Raw genomic sequence first — 24,760 nt, forward strand, 5'->3', positions numbered from 1 at the left:
GTTGTGATTGCCAATTAGAAGATCTTATAATTGTATAAACTCTATAAAACTCTTAGTATTGTTGCAATCTCCAATGTATGAAGAACAAAACCTAAAAGAATCATGCAGATCCGAATTCAACACCTGAGGATACAAAGGCGAACCACTGCATCCCGACAAAAAAAAAAATTAATTCCCAGAACACACAGGTTTTATTTTAAACATTCCGAAACTTCAATACAAATCAATGTAACTAAATGAATGTACCCCTCCCGGCTGCAATATTTTAGAGAATAGGTAGTGTGTGATAGAAATAAATTGTTTTGCATGCCATAAACCCCACACTTCTTTCAGTATTCTTATAAGATTAGCTGCTACAAGGACATATCTACACAAATCAAGGATTGGAGTTTAAAACAAAAAAAACAGCTCGGTGAACCCTGCCCCCTGCTACAGAATCTACTATTAATATCTATACATAAAAACTGCAACACCAAAATACATACACTAAAAAATTCAAAGGGGGAGGAAAGACCCAATCAAAAATCTAGAACTCACTTAGACGTGAGCTTGTTGTCTGCGAAGCGATACTTGAGGTAGAGGAAATCGCCCTTCTTGTACTGGAAGCTGAGGCCATCGTCCACGTACAGCGTGCCCTCGGCAGACTTGCTCTGCGAAAAACATTGTCCATGGCAGTCAGCACTAGAGTTTTGCCAGGACAACAGCGTGCTAGCCCATGTCTTGCAGAGTAGAACATATTGCATGGACGACCTTCAATCAGTCACTGGCCATGGGCTAGCCACTGGCCATGGGCTAGTCACTGGCCACGGGCTAGTCACTGGCCACGGGCTAGTCACTGGCCACGGGCTAGTCACTGGCCACGGGCTAGTCACTGGCCACGGGCTAGTCACTGGCCACGGACTAGTCACTGGCCATGGCATAGTCACTGGTCAATGGCCAGTCACTGATTATCAGCTAGCAACTGGCCATCGGCTAGCAATCAATGAGTTACTGGCCATCAGCCATTAGCTAGTCATGTCATCAGCTACTCAATGGCCATTGGCTATTGGCTAGCTATTGGCCATCAGTAAACCATCAGCCATCAGCTAGTCACTGGCCAATGGCTAGTCATAAACCATCGGCCAGCAATTGGCTGTTGCCTAGCAATCAACGAGTCACTGGCCACCGGCCATTGTATGGTCATCAGTCATGAGCTACTCACAGTCTGACCGTTGGCTAGTCATCAGCCATCAGCTAATCACTGGCCATTGGCCATCGACCCTAGCCAATAGCGGTGAGCAGCTATTATCAATCCTTGGTATCTTATTCGAGGTCTCCCCCCTGTCACTACTGTGCTGCTTTCAATCCTCTCATCGACCAAGGTTGAAAAAGAATGTTTGCCTTCGCTTTCCCCTTGAATGGGGAAAACAGCAGAAGGGAAAGTTCCGGGAAGACCTGAGAACATCACACAGGTCCGTCTTTGCAAACATGACACGAGGATTGGGCTACCGGAAATTCCATACACAGCATAGGTTTCTTAAACTTTCCCTGTAATGATTTTCACTGTGCAGTAGATTAGTGCCTACAACGACAGTCCTACATCTAAAAAAAATCCCACCACAAAAAATTTTGAAGTTTTTCTGCAAAAGCTTGCATGCAATCGTCGCAGTTGGGGTTGGAAGAGCGGAACGATGGCATCTGCGCAGTGTCGCATGTGTGCTTTCGTGAAAAAAAAAAAAAGAAACGGAATCACGCTAAACAAACTCGAAAGACATTAAAAGCATCAAATTGCGTCACCAGCACAGGTAAAACGGCGACTCTCACCTCCTTGTCGAGGGCAATCTGTAGCGTGTACGGGTCGTCCTTGGTTAGAGACGAACACCTGCGTAGCCTTTCCTTCTTTGGAATCACAGTGCCTCCTCGCTGGTACACAGGTATCTGGAGGCAAGCAACATTGGCCTCAGATATGCCACGACCACTTGACCACTGCTCCGAGGACAGGCAGTCCAAGGACATCAAGCACAAGGACTACAGTTCTGAGGATTGCTTCTCATAGAATTACAGTGGAATCCCATCGATACAATCTTCAAAAGAGCCAAAAATAAAATGCATTATCCCAATATCACAATATTCTAAACGGACTCAAATAGGTCAGAAAATATGCCTACATGGCGAGGAACTTGCTTTAATCCTGGAAGCAGTGCATACTGCCTCCAGGATTGGACAGCCTGTTTTCTTCAAAAATTAGACTGAGGAGTTTTTATTATAGCTGTCCTTTAAACGTAGCTGTTTTAGCATAAACTGCTTTGGCTGGCCATGGTATTCATGGCCCAATATCGTGGGCCATGAATAGCACAGCCCATGGCACTCATGGGTCGTGTGATTATGGCAGCCATTGTGTGACCACAAGTCGCGCGGCGGCACAATGACAATGCGGCCGCGCAACAGGTCATTTGTGGCTTCTTGAAAAGCAACTTAAGCTGACACATTTAAATTTAATTCTATTTAATACCTATTAAAATTTATTTTTATGGTTATATTATCTAAAGTAAAAATATATGTTCCATATCAAAATACATTGCTCCTATGGAACATTGTCAAGAAATAAAAAATACATTAAAAAAACAATTAAAAAAAACATATGGGTACTTGTATAAAGATTCCACAGCATAACACACAGAATTTTGCTCTTCCAAGTCCCTCACTCAAAGCACTACTGTCTGAAGGATCAAAGTCCTACAAACCACTGTTAGAGAGCTTGTCCAAGTGCTGCTACAGTCTAAGCTCGTTATAACAGACCTTGATTGTGACCAAGATTTCGGATCGTTGTAAAAGGAGTATGTTGTATGCAGATATGAAGCTAAGTCAATGGTATGTAGAGGAAAAGCAACCAAACTTCACAAATTGGTATGTTATATCCAGGGTTCTCCCCAGGAATTTCTGAGGGGTGGACATTACCAGGGGGGGGCGGTCAATGGTATGTAGAGGAAAAGCAACCAAACTTCACAAATTGGTATGTTATATCCAGGGTTCTCCCCAGGAATTTCTGAGGGGTGGACATTACCAGGGGGGGGCGGGGGGGGGGGAGGGGCAGGGGGGAGGTTTTTTTGTTCTGCAAGCTCTTTAAGGGGCACCGACACCCCCCAAAGATTTTTTTTTTTATTCTTTGCCAGGCGATTCAATATGATGTCAGGAGACCACCCAAATCAAGATTTTGCTGCAGTCATGTACATTTTTAATAAAGCAAAAAAGCTACTGCTCGAAACCGAGACCCAAGCACAGAAGCTCATGACCAGCGATCATGCGGTAGCACACGACCACATTTTTCTTTTTCTTGCTCCGCCTCTACAGCCTCTGAAGCAGACGACGACGACAATGACGACAACGAACTTGCGCGAACCGTTGGCCGCGCGATAGTTTTGCACTTGTATCCCTTCTGCTCAACGTTTTGAACTCGAAGATGAATTGGCCAGTACCACGATTGACAGTTCCGAAGGTACGTCGCCATATCAAGGATGACGTGTACCTGTACTTCCCGTAATCTGTGCAACATTTTTTTTTTTTTTTTTGTGATTAGGGTATTTTTTTTTTTTTTTTTTTTTGGAGACCACAAAAATTATGTTTGTATTCTTTTCTATCTTTAACACTGAATGTGCGCCTTAGATGACCCACACTTCAAATATATTTGATAGACATAGTTTGAACACCATGTGACTATAGAAACAAGCGTGAGTGCGACTGGAACAGGCCGATTCTCGACCGCCTGTTCCCGGGCGGAAAAAAGAAAACAAATTTCAAGCCGCAAATTGTGTTTTGGGCAGTTGGACTCTCATGGGTCAGGTTCAAATACAAACCTCGGCGAGCGTAAATACCCCGTCAGTGTCCCTTCGACCTAAATTCAAAGCTCCGACCCTCCCGGCAGGCTGCATCCTGGAACCCCATTGTTTTATGCCATGGAAACCAATTATTCATAATTTTTTTTTTTTTCAATCAAACATCTGGAGCTACGTCGGTCCCAGATTCTCTTACAATTTCCCCATGCAAGATGGCACTTGGGGGCCAGCCTCACCTTCCTGAGCGTGACCGGTACAGTCACTGTGCTGAGGCCCTCGTGCTTCTCCCAAGTCTCCACGTCGTACCACACCTAAAAAGAAAATGAAAAGCACAATTAGTGTTTTTTAATTCTACGGGTAGAGTTGGAAAGAAAGAATGTTCAGTGTTTCGAGCTGCGCCAAGTTCGCGCGATATCGACACAGTGTCACGTGACGCGGCGTCGTAAAACGCCGCGATGTCGAAGCGTCACGTTCGTCGTGCGGCGCTTGACCTTCGCTAGGTTCGGCGGGCAGGCGACAATTTTTCGCAATGGTTCTTCACGGCTTCGCGGCACACTTTCCTCGAAAATCCCGGCTTGTAAACTTTTTCCAATTTGAAAATATGGAAACGTGGAGGGTCGCCAAGTCAAGAGCTCGGACAGACCTGCACCAAACACGTCGCCCCAACGCCCGGCGAGAGTCCGTTTTCGCCCCTATAATCGATCGCTCCGTCCGTGCGAGTTCGGATTTTTACGGGTCAATCCCAATTTCTCTGCCGAGAGCACCACACAGATGGATCGGTACCGTATACACGCAGTTGCCATGTACACGATCTATGCTTTTTCGCATTTCGCTCGCAAACCTAGGCAGGAAGTCGCTGCCAAATGCCGGATTCTACCTCATATAGGCCGATTGCGTTGCACCTCGGTTTCCAAAACTGGGTTCCTAGGGACCAAGGGGATCGCCCAAGAACCCTTTGCGATTCCCCACACACCCAAACGTTCATATGGCCTTCCCAGCCCCCGAGGAAAGTGTTCTCCCAGTTTAAGTGACACTAGGTGTTTTAAAAGATCTGAGGAAGTCTTTTGAAGCATAACCGTGTGACAAACATGCCCTAGTACAGTGGTTCTCAACCACTGATGTTTCAGGTACCCCTACTGGTTCGACAGAGGTGATGGGGGACCACATCCACCCGAGGGTGGGGGTAATAGACGATTACGATAACAAAGGTGTAAAAAAGAAAACTAAGTGCATGCAAGCCCACTTTGAAGCTCTGAGACAATGAGTAATCAATCCTACTTGCTAGGAACATATGGTTCGGTACATTTCAATTTGTGAGAATCAATAATTAACGAAGTTTTATTACTCGGCTTGACTGAAGTTCGGGGGCTCTGGGGACCGCAAGAAGGCCTTCAGGGGCCCCAAAGGGTCTGCAGACGCCCATTTGAGAACCACTGCCCTAGCATATGCATTAACGTTGAAAGATGTTTCTGCAGTGCTTTATTGCATCAATGCTAAGACCAAAACGGGTTCTTCGGTTGCCATCCAAAAAAGATGGTAGGCGTCCCTCTGCACTAAAGTTTGGGAACCCCTCCATTACACAAGAAATCATTTCACCCAAGCCATTGAGCCACACGATAAAAAAAGAAATGCTGGTTCCACAAAAACAGAAAGTCGAGCCCCCCCCCCACTGACCTGGTTCTGGCCTGGGAAGTAGACTGTCGCCTTGCTGGCCCCAGCCTCCACCACCGGACGGACCAGGAGCCTGTCGCCTGGAATACCATGGGAACCACAAGTTGGCCGGGAGGACACGGCACAAGGGAGACGAGGAGCTAAGCGGCGCAATGAGGGCGCCAATGCTGAATCTCGAGTTCTCAAAACGTGAGTCTGACATATCAAATCGCAGACGTAAAAGAGGAAAAGAAAAATCGCAAACTTTTGCCCTTTCCAGCGAAACTATGTCAGAGCATCGCGCGAGAGTGCGACACATTCGGGTCTATGGTCGCCGACAGGGTGAGAAGGGCAGGCAGTGTTTCAAATGCACCAGCCTCCGGTGCATGTTCCGTGCCTTCTGTTGTGCTTTGGCTGTGCGTGCGTGATCGAGGAGCACGAGACGCGGAGCGCTGTTAAAGGTAGGAAGCTTGCACCGGAGGCACAACAAATGAAGCCCCCACCCCCCGTTCCCACCTCAGCAGTAACTACCCAGGGGTCCTATTTTTGGTCAAAGCGAGAGCAAGAACTTTTTCGGCCTCCGATTGAACGCAGCGCCGTAGCTCGCGCGTAGTCAGTTGATGGAACTCTTTTTTTTTTACTCGTTCGCAAGTTCGATGTTGGGAGAAATTTTGACGAGACCTTTTTACCAACTCCCAAGTAGCGAGAGTGGTCTCGTGGCCTCTGATGTGCTTGTCCTTAGGACTTCACCTAGTGGTCGACGTCAGTCTGTGTATGACAGCAGAACACCTCGAGGTTTGCAAAAGGAGCGCAGGTTGTCAACGACTTCCAACGTAAAGGAGCGGACAATCGTATTTTCCACCCGCGTCTGATTACGGTGTGCCGCAACACTCAATTCGTAGCAAACAATCAAGGCTGGGCTTCACATCTGGTTGTTCAGTTTCCACGTGGCAACTTTAGACCTAAATTGCCAAAGTGCCAGGTTTATGCTTCGTCGCTAATTACTGGGTTTACGTCCGGCACTTTAGCAAGTATGTTGAGAGCCAGAGAAAAGTCACAAAAACACAGAAGAAAAGCACCCTGGCACTAACTAACGCCGTGGAGGAAAACTGCACCAGGTCCAAGTCAGGTTCCTAGGACTGCAAACTTGTGCCAAGCTCGAGTTTCTCTGGGTATACATCAACAGAAATGGAAAACACCGAGACCTGGCCCTATATATGTTGTGCACTCAAGGAAAAGACGGAATGCACCGCGTGCCCACCTATGAGGTGCTGGTTGTCGATGAGGAAGGTGTCCCTGTCGCCGGGGAAGTCGAACCAGAGGGGGCGGAAGGGGGGCAGGCCGGTCCTCTCGTTCTCCCAGAACAGGGTGTACCAAAGGGGCAGCAGGGCATAGCGCTGGCGCAGGGCGTCCCGCACGTGCTCCAGCGTCTCCTCCCCAAAGTGCCACGGCTCCCGCCGCTTGGTGTGGATGTGCGAGTGGGCCCGGAAGAAGGGCTGGTACGCCCCCGCCTGACGGAGGGGTTGGGGAGACCGTCAAACGTCATATTCCGACCGAAGCAAACGCGCATTGTGTGGCATGTCACAATAAAGAGGGGAAGGTAGAAGCGGAGAGGGGAGAGTTTCCCTTTCCACGTTTGTACCTGTCGCCCTCTATGTGCTCCACTGTATGTCCAGAAAGACATCAAGACGGGTTCAGAAAGGATCTACCCTACCGAAAAACCCAGTACAATGTTCCACTATCTGGATTATGAAAGTGCAAATTTAACTGGAATTGTTTCTTGAAATGGAAAATCCTGATTGCAGACAAAGGAATAATTTCTGAAAACCTACAATCCAGATAGATTTCCAGTTCCATAATACAAACTGCGAAAAGTTATCTGGATTTTTCGGTAGGGCAGACAGGTTTCGAACGACATCCAGACAGGTTCGGAGAGACTTTCTGACAGATTCAGAAAGACACTGAGACTGCTGCAGATCTCCGCTTCCTGTTCGAGCAAACCCACCTGGTACCAGCGCACACTGAGCTCTGCATCCGGGTTCTTGAAGAATCCACCAACGTCCGCGCCGGAGAAGGTGATGCCAGCCATGCTCAGGGAGAGGATCATGGGCACCGAGATGCGAAGGTGATTCCAGTCCGCTTCATTGTCGCCCGTCCACACGGCACCTGGTACAAATCAGAGCAAGGTAGCCCTTATGAGCCCGTCAGTCAAATCGGCCGAGCCACTTCTAAAAGTACAATGTTTTCTGGCCCATAAGTCGCACATATAAATTTTTTCCGGTTTATAAGTCGCACCTATAAATGTTTGTTTCCACAAAAATGTTTGTACAAGGGTCGCTCAAGGTTGAACGACACTTCTATTCATGCAGGGGAAATGTAAAATCCCCCAAGCACAAACCTATGCCAGTTTGCCAAAATATTCCCCGTGCGTATCCGGGCTCCGCTACCATCATTTCAACTGCTCCTCGATTCCTTCGTCACAAAAAGAACTGGGCTGCGTGAGTGTAGTTGGACGAGCGTGCGCTTCGTTTGTCACTAGCTCCATGTGCTTGTTCGTAACATTGTTTGCTTCTAATACTCCACTTGCAATCCTTAAAAAGTTTAGGCAAGTTTCACTGTCGCCTTTACTGCAAATTCGATTATGCACCAAGCTGCTCCATAGCTACAGACACAATGCTATCATGCTGGGCGCAGGATATTCAAGAAGGATGTCGTTAATGTCCTCCGCAAGTTTTCACCATTCTATACTTGTTCGGCAATTCCTTAAGGACAAAGTTCCCAGTCAACCCTGAACGAGCTTTGTGCGCAAGTTGCACTCACACATTTGTATGGTCGGCACAGCAAAACTCCACTGATAAGCCCGCATACATATATTTGATCGCAACATATATGAGGAAGCGACAGCCAGTTTCAATCCTCTCGCCAATGAATCAAACGAGAAGTAGAACCTCTGTGGCAAATTTGTGCAGTCAAGGTCCTTACTTACAGAATAGAAAAACCAATATAAATTGCATAGTTGTACAAAACACACCAAACGAAATGTTTAAAAAGAAAAAGGAAAAAAAAACTGCGACTCGTACATAGAAAAACATGCTACCATATTTTCCAGTCTAAGTTACGCAGTCATATAAATTGCATCTCCCTATAAACTGCTGTTCTCGTGAAAAGCTGGCGTCACACCTTTGTTAAAATCGTACTCCCTTGCATAGGCCCAACGCTGCATGAAGTTGCCATTGTCAGTGACCTCGGAGGGCACGCTTCGTTCAGACTTCGGATTGCCAGAAGAGCAAGCCATCGGCGGTTTCTCTGCAGTTCTTTTTTTGTCGTAAATGTCAATGTCGTAAATGTTGACCATGCACAGTTAAGGTCAATACTTATAACTAGGGTGTGTACTTTCCGGTGTTTATTTGTGAGAAAAATCGGCGGATGTTTTTCGGTGTTTATTTATTCTCAAAGCACCGGTGTATTTCGGTGGGACGTCTCACGACTAGGCTAAAATCGGTGATTATCAGTGGAAAAAAATGCGATGGATCACAGACAGAGTTCTAATTTTATTCACATATTTCATACACTTCTTCTCTAGGAAGAATCTATTTTCACACTTGGTTATTATAGTAGATGCAAGCATACTTCGAGAGGCTTGCATCCGTCATGGCAGCACGTTCCTTGCGGTTCTGAACCCGGAATTATGAAAACGCGTGCTCCTGTACGACACGGACGTTGGCAGTGTCTTCCAGGAACCACGGCAGCCTCTGAATACATGGCTTGCACCGACATCACTTGACCAGACACAATGGGGAAAGGGCACGTGAAAGCCTACCCTCCACTGTGTTAACTTTTCCACGAAAGGGGGCCATGGTAGACACAATAGGGGAAAGGCGTGTGAGAGCTTAGCTTCCACTGCGTTCACTAGACGCTTTTGACCCCCAGAAAGGAGGGCGGACTGACGCCACGTGCAAGGCATGTATAAACACTGGAAGAATGCAGGATCCACGAGATAACACGTTTGACGAACCTCTACGGGTAAAGGGTTTTGCTAGGTCGGAAACATGCAACAACCGGTGTTTTTTTGGTTTAAACCAGGGCGAAAATACCCAACCACCGGTGTTTTTCGGTTTTAACCGATTTTATATTTTTGTCACCGACGGATGTTTATCGGTGTTTTTCGGTTAAAACCGAAAAATACACACCCTACTTATAACAAAAGAATGCACATAAGTCGTACCATTGTACAAAACGCGTTATTGAAAACTTTGAAAAAAAACACTAATTACACTGCCTTGTGCGTGGCGAAGTGGTCAACGTACCGTATTTACTCGCAGAATGAACGCGCTTTTTTCTCCGAAAAATTGATGCAAAGTTGGGGGGGGGGGGGGGGGGGGGGGGGCGTTCATTAGGCGAAGTAAAATTTTTGCGTCCGTATTTACTCGCATAATGAACGGACCTTTTATCCTGAAAAATCGAACTTCTTATCTCTTTGCGCGCGGCGCCCGACCCACTAAGCTGTGCAAAAAAAAAAAAAACCCTCTTTGTTTGCTTTTTCTTTTAATTCCTTGGGTGTTTGTTTGTTTTTTTTGCCGCCTTTCGCAAGCTGTTTTGTATGCTTAGGCGAAGGCTCTCCGCTTATCTATCTTATCCCCTTGCGCGCGGCGCGCGACCCCCGTAACCAAACTGCGCTGTGCAAAAAGAAAAAAAAGCTCCTCTTTTTCTTTTGTTTTTTCCTCAGTTCCGCGTTTTTTTTTGTTTTTTTTTTTCTTTTTGCCGTTTTTCGCAAGCTGTTTCGTTTGCTTAGAGGGTTTCTCCGGTCCCCTTTCTTACCTCCTTGCGCGCGGCACGCGATCCCCCGTAACCAAACTACGCTGTGCAAAAAAAGAAGAAAAAAAAAGCTCTTAGTTTTTGTTTTCTCTTAGTTCCGTAGTTTTTTTGTTTTGTTTTTTTCCGCTTTTCTTCAGTTTCGTTCGCTTAGAGCGCTTCTCCGCTTCTCTTTCTTACCCCCTTGCGCGCGACGGCGCGCAAACCCGAAGTCCAGACTGCGCTGTGCAAAAAAAAAAAAAAAAAGCTCCTCTCCATGTTTCTTTTTCTTGCTTCTGTTGGATCTTTGCGAATTTTTTTAACGCCTTTTGCAAGGCGTTTTGTTCGCCCATGCTGCCCATGCATTCGCGACCTCGCTGCACCAGGATAAAAAAGTGCGTTCATTACGCGCGCGTGGGGGGAGGGGGTCAAAATTTTGACGTCGGAGTTAGGGGTGCGTTTATTACGCGAGTGACAATCAAAGTCGAAATTTTGAGAGCCGACTTGGGGGGTGCGTTCATTACGCGAGTGCGTTCATTGTGCGAGTAAATACGGTATGTGGCTGCCACACCTTTAAACCCCGCTTGGCAAAGTCCTTTTTTCTCATTAATCAATGCTCTTGAGGAAAGTTCCAGGCCATTCTTCGTTGCCATCGTGTGTTCTGGTTAGGAATGTTCCAGAACGTACCACACGTACAAAAGCGGTGGTAATGCGCTGCGTTTCAGGACGGTCGCCCATGCAGGATGTCCAGTGTCTTTTTTTTGTTTTAGTCTAAGGAACAAGTTGTGGGGGTTCCTCTGGTCTCTCTTCCCCGATGGCTGTGACAACAGCCGCGGGTCGGGACACTTGGCCTCCTTCGCTGTGAGCTCCGACCTGTCTGTGAGGTGGAGGGCCGCCTGGCTTGAGGGGCTCTCCTCTCTCTCTCTCTCTCTCTCTCTCTCTCGGGGGGACCAAATTCCGTTCCCCCGCTCGGATGCAGATCACTGGTGACAGGCGAGGAGGTTTCGCCTCGTTTTCCCGCTTTCGGGAAAGGGACTTGTCCGGGTGACCGCGAAGAGATAGGACCAGGGGTGGAACTCATGAAATGTACTTGGGAGCAGCCACGGGAGCAGCTGAAACAGCTGTTTTGGAGCAGGTTGGGAGCAGCTAAAACGATGTTCTGGAGCAGGCTAGGAGCAGCTCAGATCAGTTTTGATTGCACTTCAGCTTGCGTTTTAGACAAGCACGGGAGCAATTTCAGTTGTGCTTAGCAGCACAAAAGCACAACACAGATGGTGGTTAGGGACCTATGTAGGTGGGATAACAGTGTAACAGATGCGAAAACTTGAAACTTTGTGAGCCTTAATGAGAACCAAAAAGCAAGTACCTTATGTTTCTGCAGATAGTGTCCTTGATATTTTCTGAGTGGCTTTCAGCTGCTCAAAATGCAAACCAGCACTGCTTATGGCACAACTCACACCTGTTCGAGATGGTAATTATATGTGCGAACCACGTGACGTGCGTGAGAAAGGGACGTGCAGTTGCGCGGAGGAACAGGGCAACAAATTCCGAGATTATACTATTGTATAACTCAATATTGAAGCAGCAGACTACGATTAACGGAGTTATCGTGTTCTTAGCGATAAGCAGGAGCAAGGTTTGTCAAGCAAGATCTATCGCTCGCGTGAGAGCTGCTGGCCGGCAAGGTTTCGGATCGGACTGCGTTTCAGTTCTATCAAATCACGATTTATCTTGCAGGAATGCGGTTCCAACTTCTAAAGAAGTACTAAAAGGAATCGTTTGCTAATGTGTTTTCAACTGGCTGACGTCCGGAACCCGGGCCGCAGAGCCTTAGGTAATCTGACGCTTAACGGCTCTACCTCTTCTCGGCCGACTTGCTTAGCCGCTTATGGTTGAAGAACAACAATCCAGTCGCAGGTGGTGTAGCACTTGGAATTGGAACCCCGAGTTTTTTCGCGCGCTTCCGACTCGGGAATTGGGATACAAAGCAAGAATAAACAGAACAAAGGATTGCAAGGCCGACCAAGCTAAACGCGCTCATTGTTGCCAATCGAGTCGATAAAAACCGAAACCAAGACAAAATTTAAAAAAAAATTGGGCGCACGTTCAGCGATTTGGAGCACAATGGCGCGATGCATTGGCTGTGGCGCAGTTTCCGCGAAATGGCGCAGGATGGCGCAGATAAATGCGTCTGGCGCAAAATGGCGCAAATGGCGCAGCCGTTCCACCCCTGTAGGACGTGTGTCGGCGACTTCTCCGACGCTTCCCCAGTCTTGGCTCTCCGGAACCCTGCGTCCTAGCAGGTAAGGACCTTTCCTTACCTTGCCGGCGCGGGAGGCATTTTGGATAAGGACATTCTAGTTCATTTGAAGAGTGTTCTAATAAATGCTCTTGGACTCTGTCCTTACTCTGGTACGTGTGTCTTCCACTATATTCGAGAGAGAGACAAGGTAGATGATCATTGGCACCGACGGAGGTAAGTAATCGAACCAACCCGCGGTAATGTAGTCCTAAACGTTGTCTATATTACCGCGGAGATGTGGGGACCGAGGGCTACTAGGTTGGACGGCTCCTTCGAGATCGCCGCCGCTGTTGAGACAACCCTTTGGTTACTCTATCGGTATTTGTGTTAGTTGGTAGCTAGCAAGATCCCACAAAGTTTGCCCCACTAAGAGTATTTTCAGTTCCGAATACGGCTGTTTTTACGGCAACAGCCGATAGTGAGGATCTTCATGGGAAACTGCGAGGGCATCTCCCGCGGAAACCCTTGGTGACGTTGTCGATCGCACGATCGCCCCCGGCTGCCGCATCCGAGGCTCCAAATTTATGAGAAAACGGGGGCGATCGCACGATCGCCCCCGGCTGCCAAATTTACGAGAAAACGAAAATTCGGTCTCCCTAGCCGGATTCGAACCGGCGATATAGAGATGACAGCAATTGTTTCCACTAGAGTCAACTGCTCTAACCACTGAGCTATCGAAGGAGCATAATTTAGAGAACTTACGGTGGCATACATCACATTTCTGTCTCGCTTCCATGTCTCTCGAGCATGCACATGCAGCCCGAGCACGGGGAAAGCAGACGAGTATGTGCTGGAGGCTGGGGCGTTTGAAACAACCCACCAAACTCTCATCTTGTAGACCAGGGGTCTCAAACACGCGACCCGCACACCGCATCGTGTGCTGTTTGATACCTCTGGTCTCAAACACGTGGCCCGCGACTCGCTGGGACGCGGCCCAGCTACGAGTCTCCGTTCCCATGTCTCCAGCGCTAGGAATGGCATGCACCATCCTGATCTCATCTCGCCGATTCATTTTCACTTGAAAAGTCACTCCACTCTTTTAACATATTCATGTAGTTGTTACTTATCTGTGTTCATTAGCCCTTTGATTCGCTAATATTTTGCTTCCCAGCTTTTTGTAATGTACAATTCCACTACTAGGCTGCAAGCGCGAGCTCTTTGTTGAAGGATGCATCCCAGCAGCGCAAACTTTCGATCAGCAGGAGTAACCGCCAAAGATAAAGCTACGAACTTGGGATTCCATTAAAAGACAAGTATACGTGTTGCAATAGAAATCGTCAGAAAACCATGAACTGTAAAAAACCTGATTGTCTTTTAAAGACATGTTGAGCCAGGTTTAATTCCTGAGTAAATTGAGCAACTGGAGCGACGGTGTACTTGCTGTCTTGTTTTATTAAAAACGCGCACAAGTTGGCGGGGCGGTGTCATTTTGAATGTTCTTATCACGTCAGGTCAGGACCCAAAGTAGTCATATAAACAAATCAAACCTAAAAATTCCACTGGCAAAACTGAGTTTATAAAAAGCGTAGATCACGATGTCTCTTCTCTTTAAATCTTCAAATTGCTTACTCTCGTAACAATAGCTGCGTGGACAGCCAAGGGGTATTTCGCGCATCTCTGAGGGGGATCGGTGGCCGAGTGGGCTAGCGCACTCCAGCTCTGGGCATGTGCAGTGAAAGTTCACGCTGCAGAACCCAAGATCCTGGGCTCAATCCCCACCCCTGCCCATTTCGATCTGGATGAGCATCGTACCGGCTTGCAGTCGTGTATCACTACTGCGTGGTGCACGTTAAAAACCCCTGGCTGGCGGTTGTACTGCACTGGACAAATTTCTCATCTACAGCTGGGAGACAGGTCGCTCGTTGAGGCAGACTAAGTTCTAGGCTGTATAAACATACACACACCCCAATTTTCGTGAGTCTCCGTCGATCGGCGCTCGTGCGGTATTGGTCGTGACTTGGAAAACTTTAGGGCGCCGAATACAACAGAATTGGCCTTACCGTAACGCTGGGAGCCAATGAAGAAAGACCTCGAGAGGACAAAGGGTCGCAGCTTGTTGTCCGAACGCATCAGGTGGCCCATGTAGGTTGACATGGGCTGGGGGAGAGAAGGAGGGAGACGTCACGTCCGGTGCCATTTTACGCGTTTCGTGCCATCCCCCCCCCCCCCGTCACACACTGTTTCGACGTAACTTGACAAACGGCGCCAGAATGCTGCGCGACGTAAATATTACAAGATATGGTTGTTAGAGAAAAGAAGTTGTACTTTTTATGTCCTAACCGCACATGTTTTGATACGACAACAAGTCAGTGATCTCAAATGCATAGAAACTGTTCTAAATTCATCCCATCACAGAGAGGAATGAGTACTGTTCCACAAGAAACTAAACTTTTTTTTTTCCTACAGTCTTCAAGGTGAAAACAAGTACAAGCCTTTCAAGATTTCAAGAATGTTTTATTCCACAGCAGCAAAAAAGAAGAAATTATTATATTTGGAAAACAATGCTCAACTCAGAATTTGAAAGAAAAAAAATATTGGAACAAAAAATTGGTTGAACTTGTTTGCTTATCTAAAAACAAGAAAAAGTAGAAGTTCCAATTCTGAAGCCTACTCCTGACATTAAAGTGTCACATCGCCAGCCATTACAACTACTCAAATTCAAGAGTGTCAGAAGCCATCAAAGTAATCATTTCACTGTCGAGTGACTTCAGAAAGTTTTCAGTAGGGGAGTGCAAATATCAAAATTTTCAAAAATCACTCAAATATTACAAAAACTATTCTAGTGTAAGAAATTACACATAAAAAGTACCGCATTTACTCACGAAATGAGCACACTCGCATAATGAATGCACCCCCTCCAACATTAAACTAAAATTTTTAATTTTAGTCCCACAAATACCGATTGTGCCCTCAATTTTCACTCAGCGAGCGTCGAACTCTGTTCGCTCCGTCCACTCGTTCCTGCTCCCACCCATTCTCTCTGAACGCCCTCATACCTATACTCTCGGCTATTCGAAACAGATCAGAGTTCCCTTTTTCTAATTTTCGGATAGCCAGAAGGCAAAGAATCCGCATCATGCTGCGGATCTTTCAAAGAAGCTCAAGCAGTCCTGACCGTTTCTCCCGTTAGTAAAGCTTGTTCGTGTGCCTCCACTATACTCCAAATATAACACTGTCATTTGCCGATTTCGGCAAACGACAATGTTACATTAGTAGTAATATTAGTATGTTGTATTAGACAATGTTATATCAGAAGGTGGCAAAACCGCCAGGCGAGGTGGCAACTCCAAGTTGGGAGTTTCAAGTGTGGGCACTCACCAGGAACATGCCGTACATGTTGTGGACGTCCCGGTGCTCCCAGCCGCCTGTGTGCAGGCAGTCCTTATGCATGGTCACCTCGGGCCCATTGAACACAGACGGCTCGTTCATGTCGTTCCAGGTGAACAGGTGCTCCGTCGAGCCCTTGTACTGGTCCAGGGCAAACTTGCCCGCCCACCAGTGCCGCACCTGGGGACGACACCACCACTTTCGAGGGACTCTGACTTGGAGGAGGCAACCATCCGGGGCCACTCATAAAAAATTTCTGCTGTAACTAACCTCTGTTGAAAGCAACTCAATTCTGGGATAACAAGCATCAGCAATGACAAACTTCAGCAATAACGAACTCCTGTTGTAGGCAACTTCTGTTATAAAAAAATTTCGTTAAGATAAACTTTCGTTAAGATAAACTTTCGTTACGACGAGCTTTCGTTACGACGAGCTTTCGTTACGACAAGCTTTCGTTACGACAAGCTTTCGTTACGAAAAGCTTTCGTTACGAAAAGCTTTCGTTACGAAAAGCTTTCGTTACGACGAACTTGAGCTCCGGCGAACTTGAGCTCCGGCGAACTTGAGCTCCGGCGAACTTGAGCTCCGGCGAACTTGAGCTCCGGCGAACTTGAGCTCCGACGAACTTGAGCTCCGACGAACTTGAGCTCCGACGAACTTGAGCTCCGACAAACTTGAGCTCCGACGAACTTCAGCTCCGACAAACTTGAGCTCCGACGAACTTGAGCTCCGACAAACTTGAGCTCCGACGAACTTGAGCTCCGACAAACTTGAGCTCCGACGAACTTGAGCTCCGACGAACTTGAGCTCCGACGAACTTGAGCTCCGACGAACTTGAGCTCCGACGAACTTGAGCTCCGGCGAACTTGAGCTCCGGCGAACTTGAGCTCCGGCGAACTTGAGCTCCGGCGAACTTGAGCTCCGGCGAACTTGAGCTCCGGCGAACTTGAGCTCCGGCGAACTTGAGCTCCGGCGAACTTGAGCTCCGGCGAACTTGAGCTCCGGCGAACTTGAGCTCCGGCGAACTTGAGCTCCGGCGAACTTGAGCTCCGGCGAACTTGAGCTCCGGCGAACTTGAGCTCCGGCGAACTTGAGCTCCGGCGAACTTGAGCTCCGGCGAACTTGAGCTCCGGCGAACTTGAGCTCCGGCGAACTTGAGCTCCGGCGAACTTGAGCTCCGGCGAACTTGAGCTCCGGCGAACTTGAGCTCCGGCGAACTTGAGCTCCGGCGAACTTGAGCTCCGGCGAACTTGAGCTCCGGCGAACTTGAGCTCCGGCGAACTTGAGCTCCGGCGAACTTGAGCTCCGGCGAACTTGAGCTCCGGCGAACTTGAGCTCCGGCGAACTTGAGCTCCGGCGAACTTGAGCTCCGGCGAGCTTGAGCTCCGGCGAACTTGAGCTCCGGCGAACTTGAGCTCCGGCGAACTCGAGCTCCGGCGAACTCGAGCTCCGGCGAACTCGAGCTCCGGCGAACTCGAGCTCCGGCGAACTCGAGCTCCGGCGAACTCGAGCTCCGGCGAACTCGAGCTCCGGCGAACTCGAGCTCCGGCGAACTCGAGCTCCGGCGAACTCGAGCTCCGGCGAACTTGAGCTCCGGCGAACTCGAGCTCCGGCGAACTCGAGCTCCGGCGAACTCGAGCTCCGGCGAACTCGAGCTCCGGCGAACTCGAGCTCCGACGAACTCGAGCTCCGACGAACTCGAGCTCCGACGAACTCGAGCTCCGACGAACTCGAGCTCCGACGAACTCGAGCTCCGACGAACTCGAGCTCCGACGAACTCCAGCTCCGACAAACTTCAGCTCCGACAAACTTCAGCTCCGAAAAACTTCAGCTCCGACAAACTTCAGCTTCGACAAACTTCAGCTTCGACAAACTTCAGCTTCGACAAACTTCAGCTTCGACAAACTTCAGCTTCGACAAACTTCAGCTTCGACAAACTTCAGCTTCGACAAACTTCAGCTTCGACAAACTTCAGCTTCGACAAACTTCAGCTTCGACAAACTTCAGCTTCGACAAACTTCAGCTTCGACAAACTTCAGCTGCAGAAGACATCAGCTGTAGCAAACCTCAGCCGTAGCAAACCTCTCGTAATGTATACAAAACCATGAAACAAATTCAACAGGAGCCAGGGTCAAAGAGAAACAATGCAATGACTGAAACATCCCATTCCCACCTAAAAGAAAGAAGAAAAAAAAAACTCAAGACTTACCAGCCGAACGCATCATCACCGGCTGTGCAAAACCACTTTCTTATCCTCAGTCTCTGGGGCTTAACGGTATTGCTGCAAGTATTATGTTACACACACGAGGAATAGGCAAACAGACGGGACAATTGCAAGGAACCGGAGGAAAAATGGGAGGAACGGGAGAACAGACACTCAAGGCGCAAAGGACAAACACAAGAATGCGGGAGCTTGCCTCGGGATTCAGGAAGTCGAGGTAGGAGGAGGAGCCGGGCCAGCACCAGCCTTCGAAGTCGTTGCCGTCCTTGTTCTTCACATAGAAGCCCTTGTCCGTGGCCTCCGAGTGGATGTGGTAGCCGGACTCCCGCTTGATGTGGGGGTCGATGATGGTCACCATCCGACGGCCCTGCAGGGTGGGTGCTCACTGTTCCTCATTCTCGTACAGTTGAACCGGGTCGGAACAAAGTCGGCGGGAACCAAAAGTACTTTGTCACAGAGTACAAAACCCACTATGGCAACTTGAGAACTGCCGGAGTAGGGGTCGGGCAACACCGCTTAAGGGGGGACGCGGGCTTTGAAAACCGGAAAATCGCGAAAAAGTCGACTTTTAGAAAACCTTATTTTTCGGTTGTATATCTCATAAACTACCTTCTCTGTAATTATCAGCACCAAATACAACGGGGAAATATTTAAAAACAATTATTTACGAGGCCTGAATAGCATCCAAGTGACGGTCAAACGTCAAAATCAACCCCAACTTCGCGCGCTCGCCATTTTCGACGCGGTGGGCCAACGGCCGCCATTTTAGTCTTGTTTTGAACGTGAATTCTTTCTCTTTTTTTTGCCAGCTCCCAAAACGGCGTCGGCCGCGTGGTTACGGCGTGGTCGCCGTTCTTCCATGTCGCAATCGCAAGAACGCGATTGGACAGAGCGCGCGCTCGAGGAGCGTGCGGGGGAGCGCGCGACTGCTATTGGCTGGGACGCGATTTCTCCGCGCGCAGAGCGCTCCTCCTCCGTTTCTCCTGCTGTTGCCGCTTACGTCGTCTGCTTTTGGTAGTGGTCTGCTTGCACGCGCTCTTGCTTCGTCAGCTCCACTTCGTTTTTCGCCATCTTTACAATCGTTTTCCGAACTTTCTTTGAGTAGTTTCGTGTAGCGTGCCCGTCTGTTTCGTGGTCGCACACGATGCGGGGTTCGAAGTACAAGACGGTGCACGCGTTTGGCGCGCGGAAGCGGTCCATGAAGTTAGTGCGGATGGCGAAGTTGGAAGTTTCTGCACGGCGTGCCGTCAATGATGATCGCGTCAACACTTCCAGTGATGGATTTTCTGTGCCATCGGCTGTCGTCGAGGAAGAACGCATCGCCCCGCTCATGCCTGGAGTACCGAGCATGCCGACCGTTGTGGTTCCTCCCGAGATCGCGGGTCCCAGCGCCCGTCTTCCGCCTGCCGCGACAAGTAGGAGCGCGTCTTCTAGCACCCATCTGCGGACGCATTTCCTCACACGTGAGGAGATCGAAGCAGAAGCTAGACATTGTGATATTGCTCAAGCCGAACTTGGAGCTATGCCAGCAAACTGCACTGCATGAAGCGGTGTTGATGTTCAACGCCGGCTGCTACAAAGCAACTGCAGAAATATCGGTTGCAGTGGGACTTCAGCCGACCCATCTAGCCCTCCAACGAGCTGCTGAGAAAGATGCCCTACGTCTGCATAAGGCCAGCAAACGACATCAAGAGTATTTGGAAAGGCGGAACAAGAAGAAAGTGCGCAAGAACACTTCTGACTATTCTGCAGGGTCATTCTAGAGCTGAAAATCTGCGTGCAACTTTCAAGTGCTGTTTTCTCAGAATGGATTTTTTCACTGTCGTGGCTGCTCGTCCCAGCGATATCTCAGGAACTGATGAATGGATTTTTGTGCTGTCTTTTTTATTCTGTTCTCTAATAACTTTGTGAGGGCATAACAGAGCCCTTTTTTTAGAAAACTGTACTAAAAATTTATAATAAAAAAATAAAATTTGGTGAATGTGGGTTTCATTGACCACACAAGATTCAAAGTTGCGTTAAAATTTTTCAACAAAGAAATTTAAAAAAATGGCTCTGTTATGCCCTGGGGAATGTATCTAGGGGTCATCATAACAAATTTTACGCCGCTACTACCTTTTTCAAATTCTCCAGACCTGGGATAAGGAATGCATATGGACGATTTTGATAAATATATGTAACTTGAGAAATAATATGCACAGCTCCATGAAACTTTGCAGTTACTCTTATGTCTGTGCTATAAACACATTCTGTAAATTTCGTTCAGATATCTCTAGAAATAAGAAATTTCATATTTATTCCCCACCTCCTCCCTTAAGGGGGCAACATTTTCGAACTATGGTCAATTAATTGCGGGAATCAACGTACGTTATTTGTACAATGAAAAGCAGAAAACCATTTTTTTTCTAGCGTGCACTACAAAAAAATTAAACAAATCAAAAGTTTGAGTACCCCTTAACTCGCACTATCTTTCGAATGGGGTGTGCAGTGACATCAGATATCAGGTTCGGTACTATCTATTCCTCCCCCACAATCATTGACATTTCAAGGTCTTACTCTGTTACAATAGAACACTGCACCCTCCTAGCATTGTTGAAGGTCACGGCGAGCTGTCGAGAAAAAAGGTGGTTCGCCACGGGAAAGAGGGGGAGGGTGGTGGCGGAGAGGAAATGGTTTTGTTTACTTCCAGTAGATGGCACCACGAACGCTTGCGTACCGATAGCTGATCACCACGCGCAACTTCGGATCTAAAAAAATTGTGACTTTTTCTTTGCAATTATGCAGCGAAATCGCAGTATTTTAGGGGAAGGTGGCACATTTTCTCTCACCTGTGCCAAGGTAAACGGTATAAAAAATACATGCTGCAGATTCTGTGGACATTAAATTCGTCAAACTGCCCGTTTAGAAGGAACACTACTTCAAAATTGCCATTTGTTTTTAAAAGTCAAGTCTTTAATGAGTAGTTTTGTCAGCTTTTAAATATCCCGATAGATACTATCAGAAATGTCAATTCCTGTAACTGAAGTATCTTTTCCGTAATAAATAATTTTAGACATGCTGGCACCATCCAAGCGCAGCTTTCTAAACTTTAAAAAAAGTATACTAGCTTAGTTTCCCTTTTTGCCATCAAATCTTGCTTCACAAAAACCATCATTTGATCATGAATTAACGCGTAGAATCAGTTCTTTAAATTTCTGTACTAAATTTTTTTAAGGAACGCTACTACAAGCTTACTTTCTGCATTTTCTCAGTCGTTACGAAAAGCACGCAAGAAAAAATTAACTTTTTATAAATATTTTTGTTTTTATTAAAAATGGTATATTTGGGATTTCTCTTCATGGCCACGTGACACTACTGTTATACGGTATATTTCACCAAAAAGAACTGGCCATTACCATTACCTTTTGTAAACGGCAGTTTTTCTCAGGGGATGCAGTGTTTATTTGATGTACTTTTACACAAATCTTTGAGAGACAAACTTAAACCTAAAACTTTGCACGTCGTCCTTTCCCAGCTATAAATATGCCCCGCAAATTTCATACAAATAAGACTACAGTTTAAAAATTCGCCTTCCTAATGAGCGTCCCCCCTGAACCCTTTGACGGACGCACTTTCAAATATGATTACATATTTGAAAGTGCCCACCTAAACGCGAAAGCATGGCAGGTGTTACTATTTGTTTTGTCTTCGGCGAACTATAAACATTACGTTAGCATGGTGTTCCACTTTTCTGGGGCTAATTAGTTTTAAAATTAGACACTCCGTGCAAAATGGCTGCTTCGCATAACGACTGTTCTAAGGGCAGTGGCAATTGGAGCACTGCCCTTCTGATCCAGACTTCTAACGGTTCTCAGAATTGAATTCAGAGGACAAGAGCTCACCACCCGTGGAAAAGCTCTGTTAAGTACCTCCAGTTCGGGACCCAAAACCGCCAAAACATTGCGCAAGCGGACACGCCAAAATGAAACCGTACAAAAAAGAGGAAACAACTTTTCGCCTTCAATATTTTCTTTTGCAGCATCTAAACCAAAAGAGTTTGCAAGATCTGTAAGTGCTCTTGTTAGATAATTGAGAAAAATAAACCGCATGCTGAACCCTTCTTTGTACTATTCCTTTGAAAACAAAACCCAACCACTGGGAAACATTTTTGGGGAAAAAAGCTCGACCGTCAAAGGGTTAAGAAGTTGAACTTTGTCAAATTTGTGCCCAAAGCTTGGAGGTTGGTCGAAAGTCGGCAATGTCCCAAGCAAAAAGCGTCGACACTCTGAGCAACCTTGGGCCCCACCTTGGCCGTTAGGTTGCGGATCATGGCCTCCGGCTGAGAGAACTTGAAGGGGTCCCAGGTGAAGTACTTCTTGCCGTCGGTGTGCTCGATGTCCAGCCAGATCACGTCGTAGGGCAGGTTGCGCTCGTCGAAGCCCAGGTCCACGCTACGCACGTCATCCTGGTCGTTGTAGTTCCACCGGCTCTGGTGGTAGGCCAGCGCAAACAGCTGCGGACGAAGAACAGGTTCGATTCGTTACCGATTTATGGCAGAACCACGTTGATATGCTTTCCAAAAAAAACTTAGGCAAAAAAAAAATATGAAAATAAAACGCAGCCACATAGTTACTTTTTGTTTGGTTGGGGGGTTGTGTCCTTGTAATAGTGTCCATGGAAGCCGATGTTCCTTCTTTTGGTAGTTCCCTTTTTTTATTTTTTTATTTATTTCGTGTTAACTTAAGGAGTGTACTTTGGCCAGTCACTCTATTTAAGGACGTCATGGTGCAATCAAATTTGAGCTGAAAACTAGGGGTTGACCTATCATCGTAATTGAAGGGTGTCAACCTATGAGGTAGGGAAATATTTCTAAACTGATCGAAGCTCCCTCGTCTCGGCCGCCGCTCCTAGCCCGCCGGTGCAAAGCGGCAGAGCTCACCGCATGCCGGTGCAACGCAGCAAAGCGCAATGCACTTGCACCGCTATGGTCGCCACCAGCATGAGATCAGCAGGGCATCTCTTTACAATTCCAGACCCCTGGCGCATGCCCGCTGCCTTCTGCCACACTCCAGCTGCGGGTGCAAGCTCAAAGTTTGGACTCCGAAGCGTCATCGAAGATAGGAAGCTCACGCCTAAGGCGGGATGACCGAAAGACCCTCCTGCCATTTTCATCTTCTTGGCGACCGCAGCGGGCTGGTCATGATGGTCGATCATGAATTCCAAACTCTACATGAAATTAAACTCTAACCAAGAGAACCAGACAAAACAGAAGCATGTGTGCTAGTGTTGCGCAAATATTCAAATTTTTAAATAGTAGTTTCGAATACGCTATTCAATGTTCGCTTAGAGATGAACTACGAAGTTTATACTCTTCGAAGCATTCGATTGCGGCGAGTTAGCCCCGTCGGGTGCACTTTCCGTCAAGCACACGTGCACTGCGGGGAAGCAATACCCGCAAAGCTCGCAGGCTCTGCATTTATTGGTTCCGTGCACTGCACTGGCGCTCCGTAGAGAGGCACATTTAATGGAGGCTAATCTACCGCAATTAAGCGAGAGCATGTGTTAGGCAGCAATGTCTAGACAACCCAGGCTCATTGTTTGTGTTTTGTTGTTTTTTTGTGCCAAATTTGAAGCTGATGAAAGAATATTGGCATTTAGCGAGCAGATTTACAAATACTCACGGTTAAAATAGCTGTGACAATTTTGTTGCTTGCATGCCATAGTTCATAAATATAGCTATGTTAAAATTAACTGAGCTTAGAAGTGGCCAAGTGGAAGGTTGGGAACAATCTGCACAAGTTCAGATGAATTTTCGTTCAAGCATGGAACATGGTAGCGAAAGGCTCAAAAAAATTATTCAATATTCAATTCTAAAAAATTTGGCCAAAACCACTAAAGTCAAACTTCGATGTAACGAACTTGTATGTAACAAAACCCTCGATCTAACGAAGTATACAACTTTTTCTAACCACAAGTGTATGCACGCCATGTATTTTCGACCTCTATGTAACGAAGTTCCGTTCGCCGATATTTCGATGTAACAAAAACGAAGTTTCATGGACAATTCGGCACAAAACTTTTGGTTCCCAAATGAGATTTTGGGAAGCACACGCGCTGAAACGGGCTCCCGATAAAGCGCAAAGGGTGAAACGTGCCTCCCAACTGGCACATCTGGCCCTATGCACCCAATGCTGCGGAGGGTGCCCTCTGGGGAGAAGTCGGCGAATCTGGCGAGTGTGGTGTACAGAACGGCCAATAGAGGACACTAGATCCGCCGCCGTTTCGTCTCCATCGGCTTCATTCTCTCTGCGTAGTGCGTTCCGAGGCATAACTAAAAGCGTGCGTTTCTCATTGTACTGGTCAGCCCATACTTTCTATACTTCTGAAACCTAGTGACACTTCTACGTGCATTAGTGCTCCAGCACTATGAGCTCCGGCAAGCGAAAGGTGTTGTTGTTTGAGCAGAAAGCAAAGATTGTGCAAGCAGTCGCCAATGGTGAGAAGAAGAACGATGTCGCAGCTCGCTTTGGAATTCTTCTGAGTTTGCTGTCGACGATTTTGAAGGCAAAGGAGCCGACCCTGCTGTCATAGCGACGGAGGAGGTGGCCGACGAGCCGATAGCTAGCAATCTATTTACATACATGGGAACTCGCAAGACGGGGACGACAGCGAGCCTGA

The 24,760-nt window shown here is 47.4% G+C and overlaps 1 protein-coding gene across 3 annotated transcripts in view; it reads right to left on the minus strand.

Annotated features, from left to right (window-relative positions):
* Positions 1-24,760, minus strand: part of LOC8039095 (neutral alpha-glucosidase AB) — a 56,029-nt gene that overhangs the window by 5,765 nt on the left and 25,504 nt on the right. For all 3 annotated transcript variants that reach the window (XM_029986620.3, XM_029986621.4, XM_029986622.4), the window contains exons 11-20: positions 22,389-22,595; positions 18,300-18,470; positions 15,874-16,062; positions 14,556-14,652; positions 7,468-7,628; positions 6,724-6,973; positions 5,487-5,563; positions 4,049-4,123; positions 1,804-1,917; positions 538-650 (exon numbers count right to left, since the gene is read on the minus strand). In XM_029986620.3, the coding sequence (XP_029842480.2) occupies positions 538-650; positions 1,804-1,917; positions 4,049-4,123; positions 5,487-5,563; positions 6,724-6,973; positions 7,468-7,628; positions 14,556-14,652; positions 15,874-16,062; positions 18,300-18,470; positions 22,389-22,595 (1,454 nt within the window). The remainder of the gene's footprint in view (positions 1-537; positions 651-1,803; positions 1,918-4,048; positions 4,124-5,486; positions 5,564-6,723; positions 6,974-7,467; positions 7,629-14,555; positions 14,653-15,873; positions 16,063-18,299; positions 18,471-22,388; positions 22,596-24,760) is intronic.

The sequence above is a fragment of the Ixodes scapularis genome, unplaced genomic scaffold, assembly GCF_016920785.2.
Source record: "Ixodes scapularis isolate PalLabHiFi unplaced genomic scaffold, ASM1692078v2 PGA_scaffold10__122_contigs__length_95168666, whole genome shotgun sequence".
NCBI classification, from domain to species: domain Eukaryota; kingdom Metazoa; phylum Arthropoda; class Arachnida; order Ixodida; family Ixodidae; genus Ixodes; species Ixodes scapularis.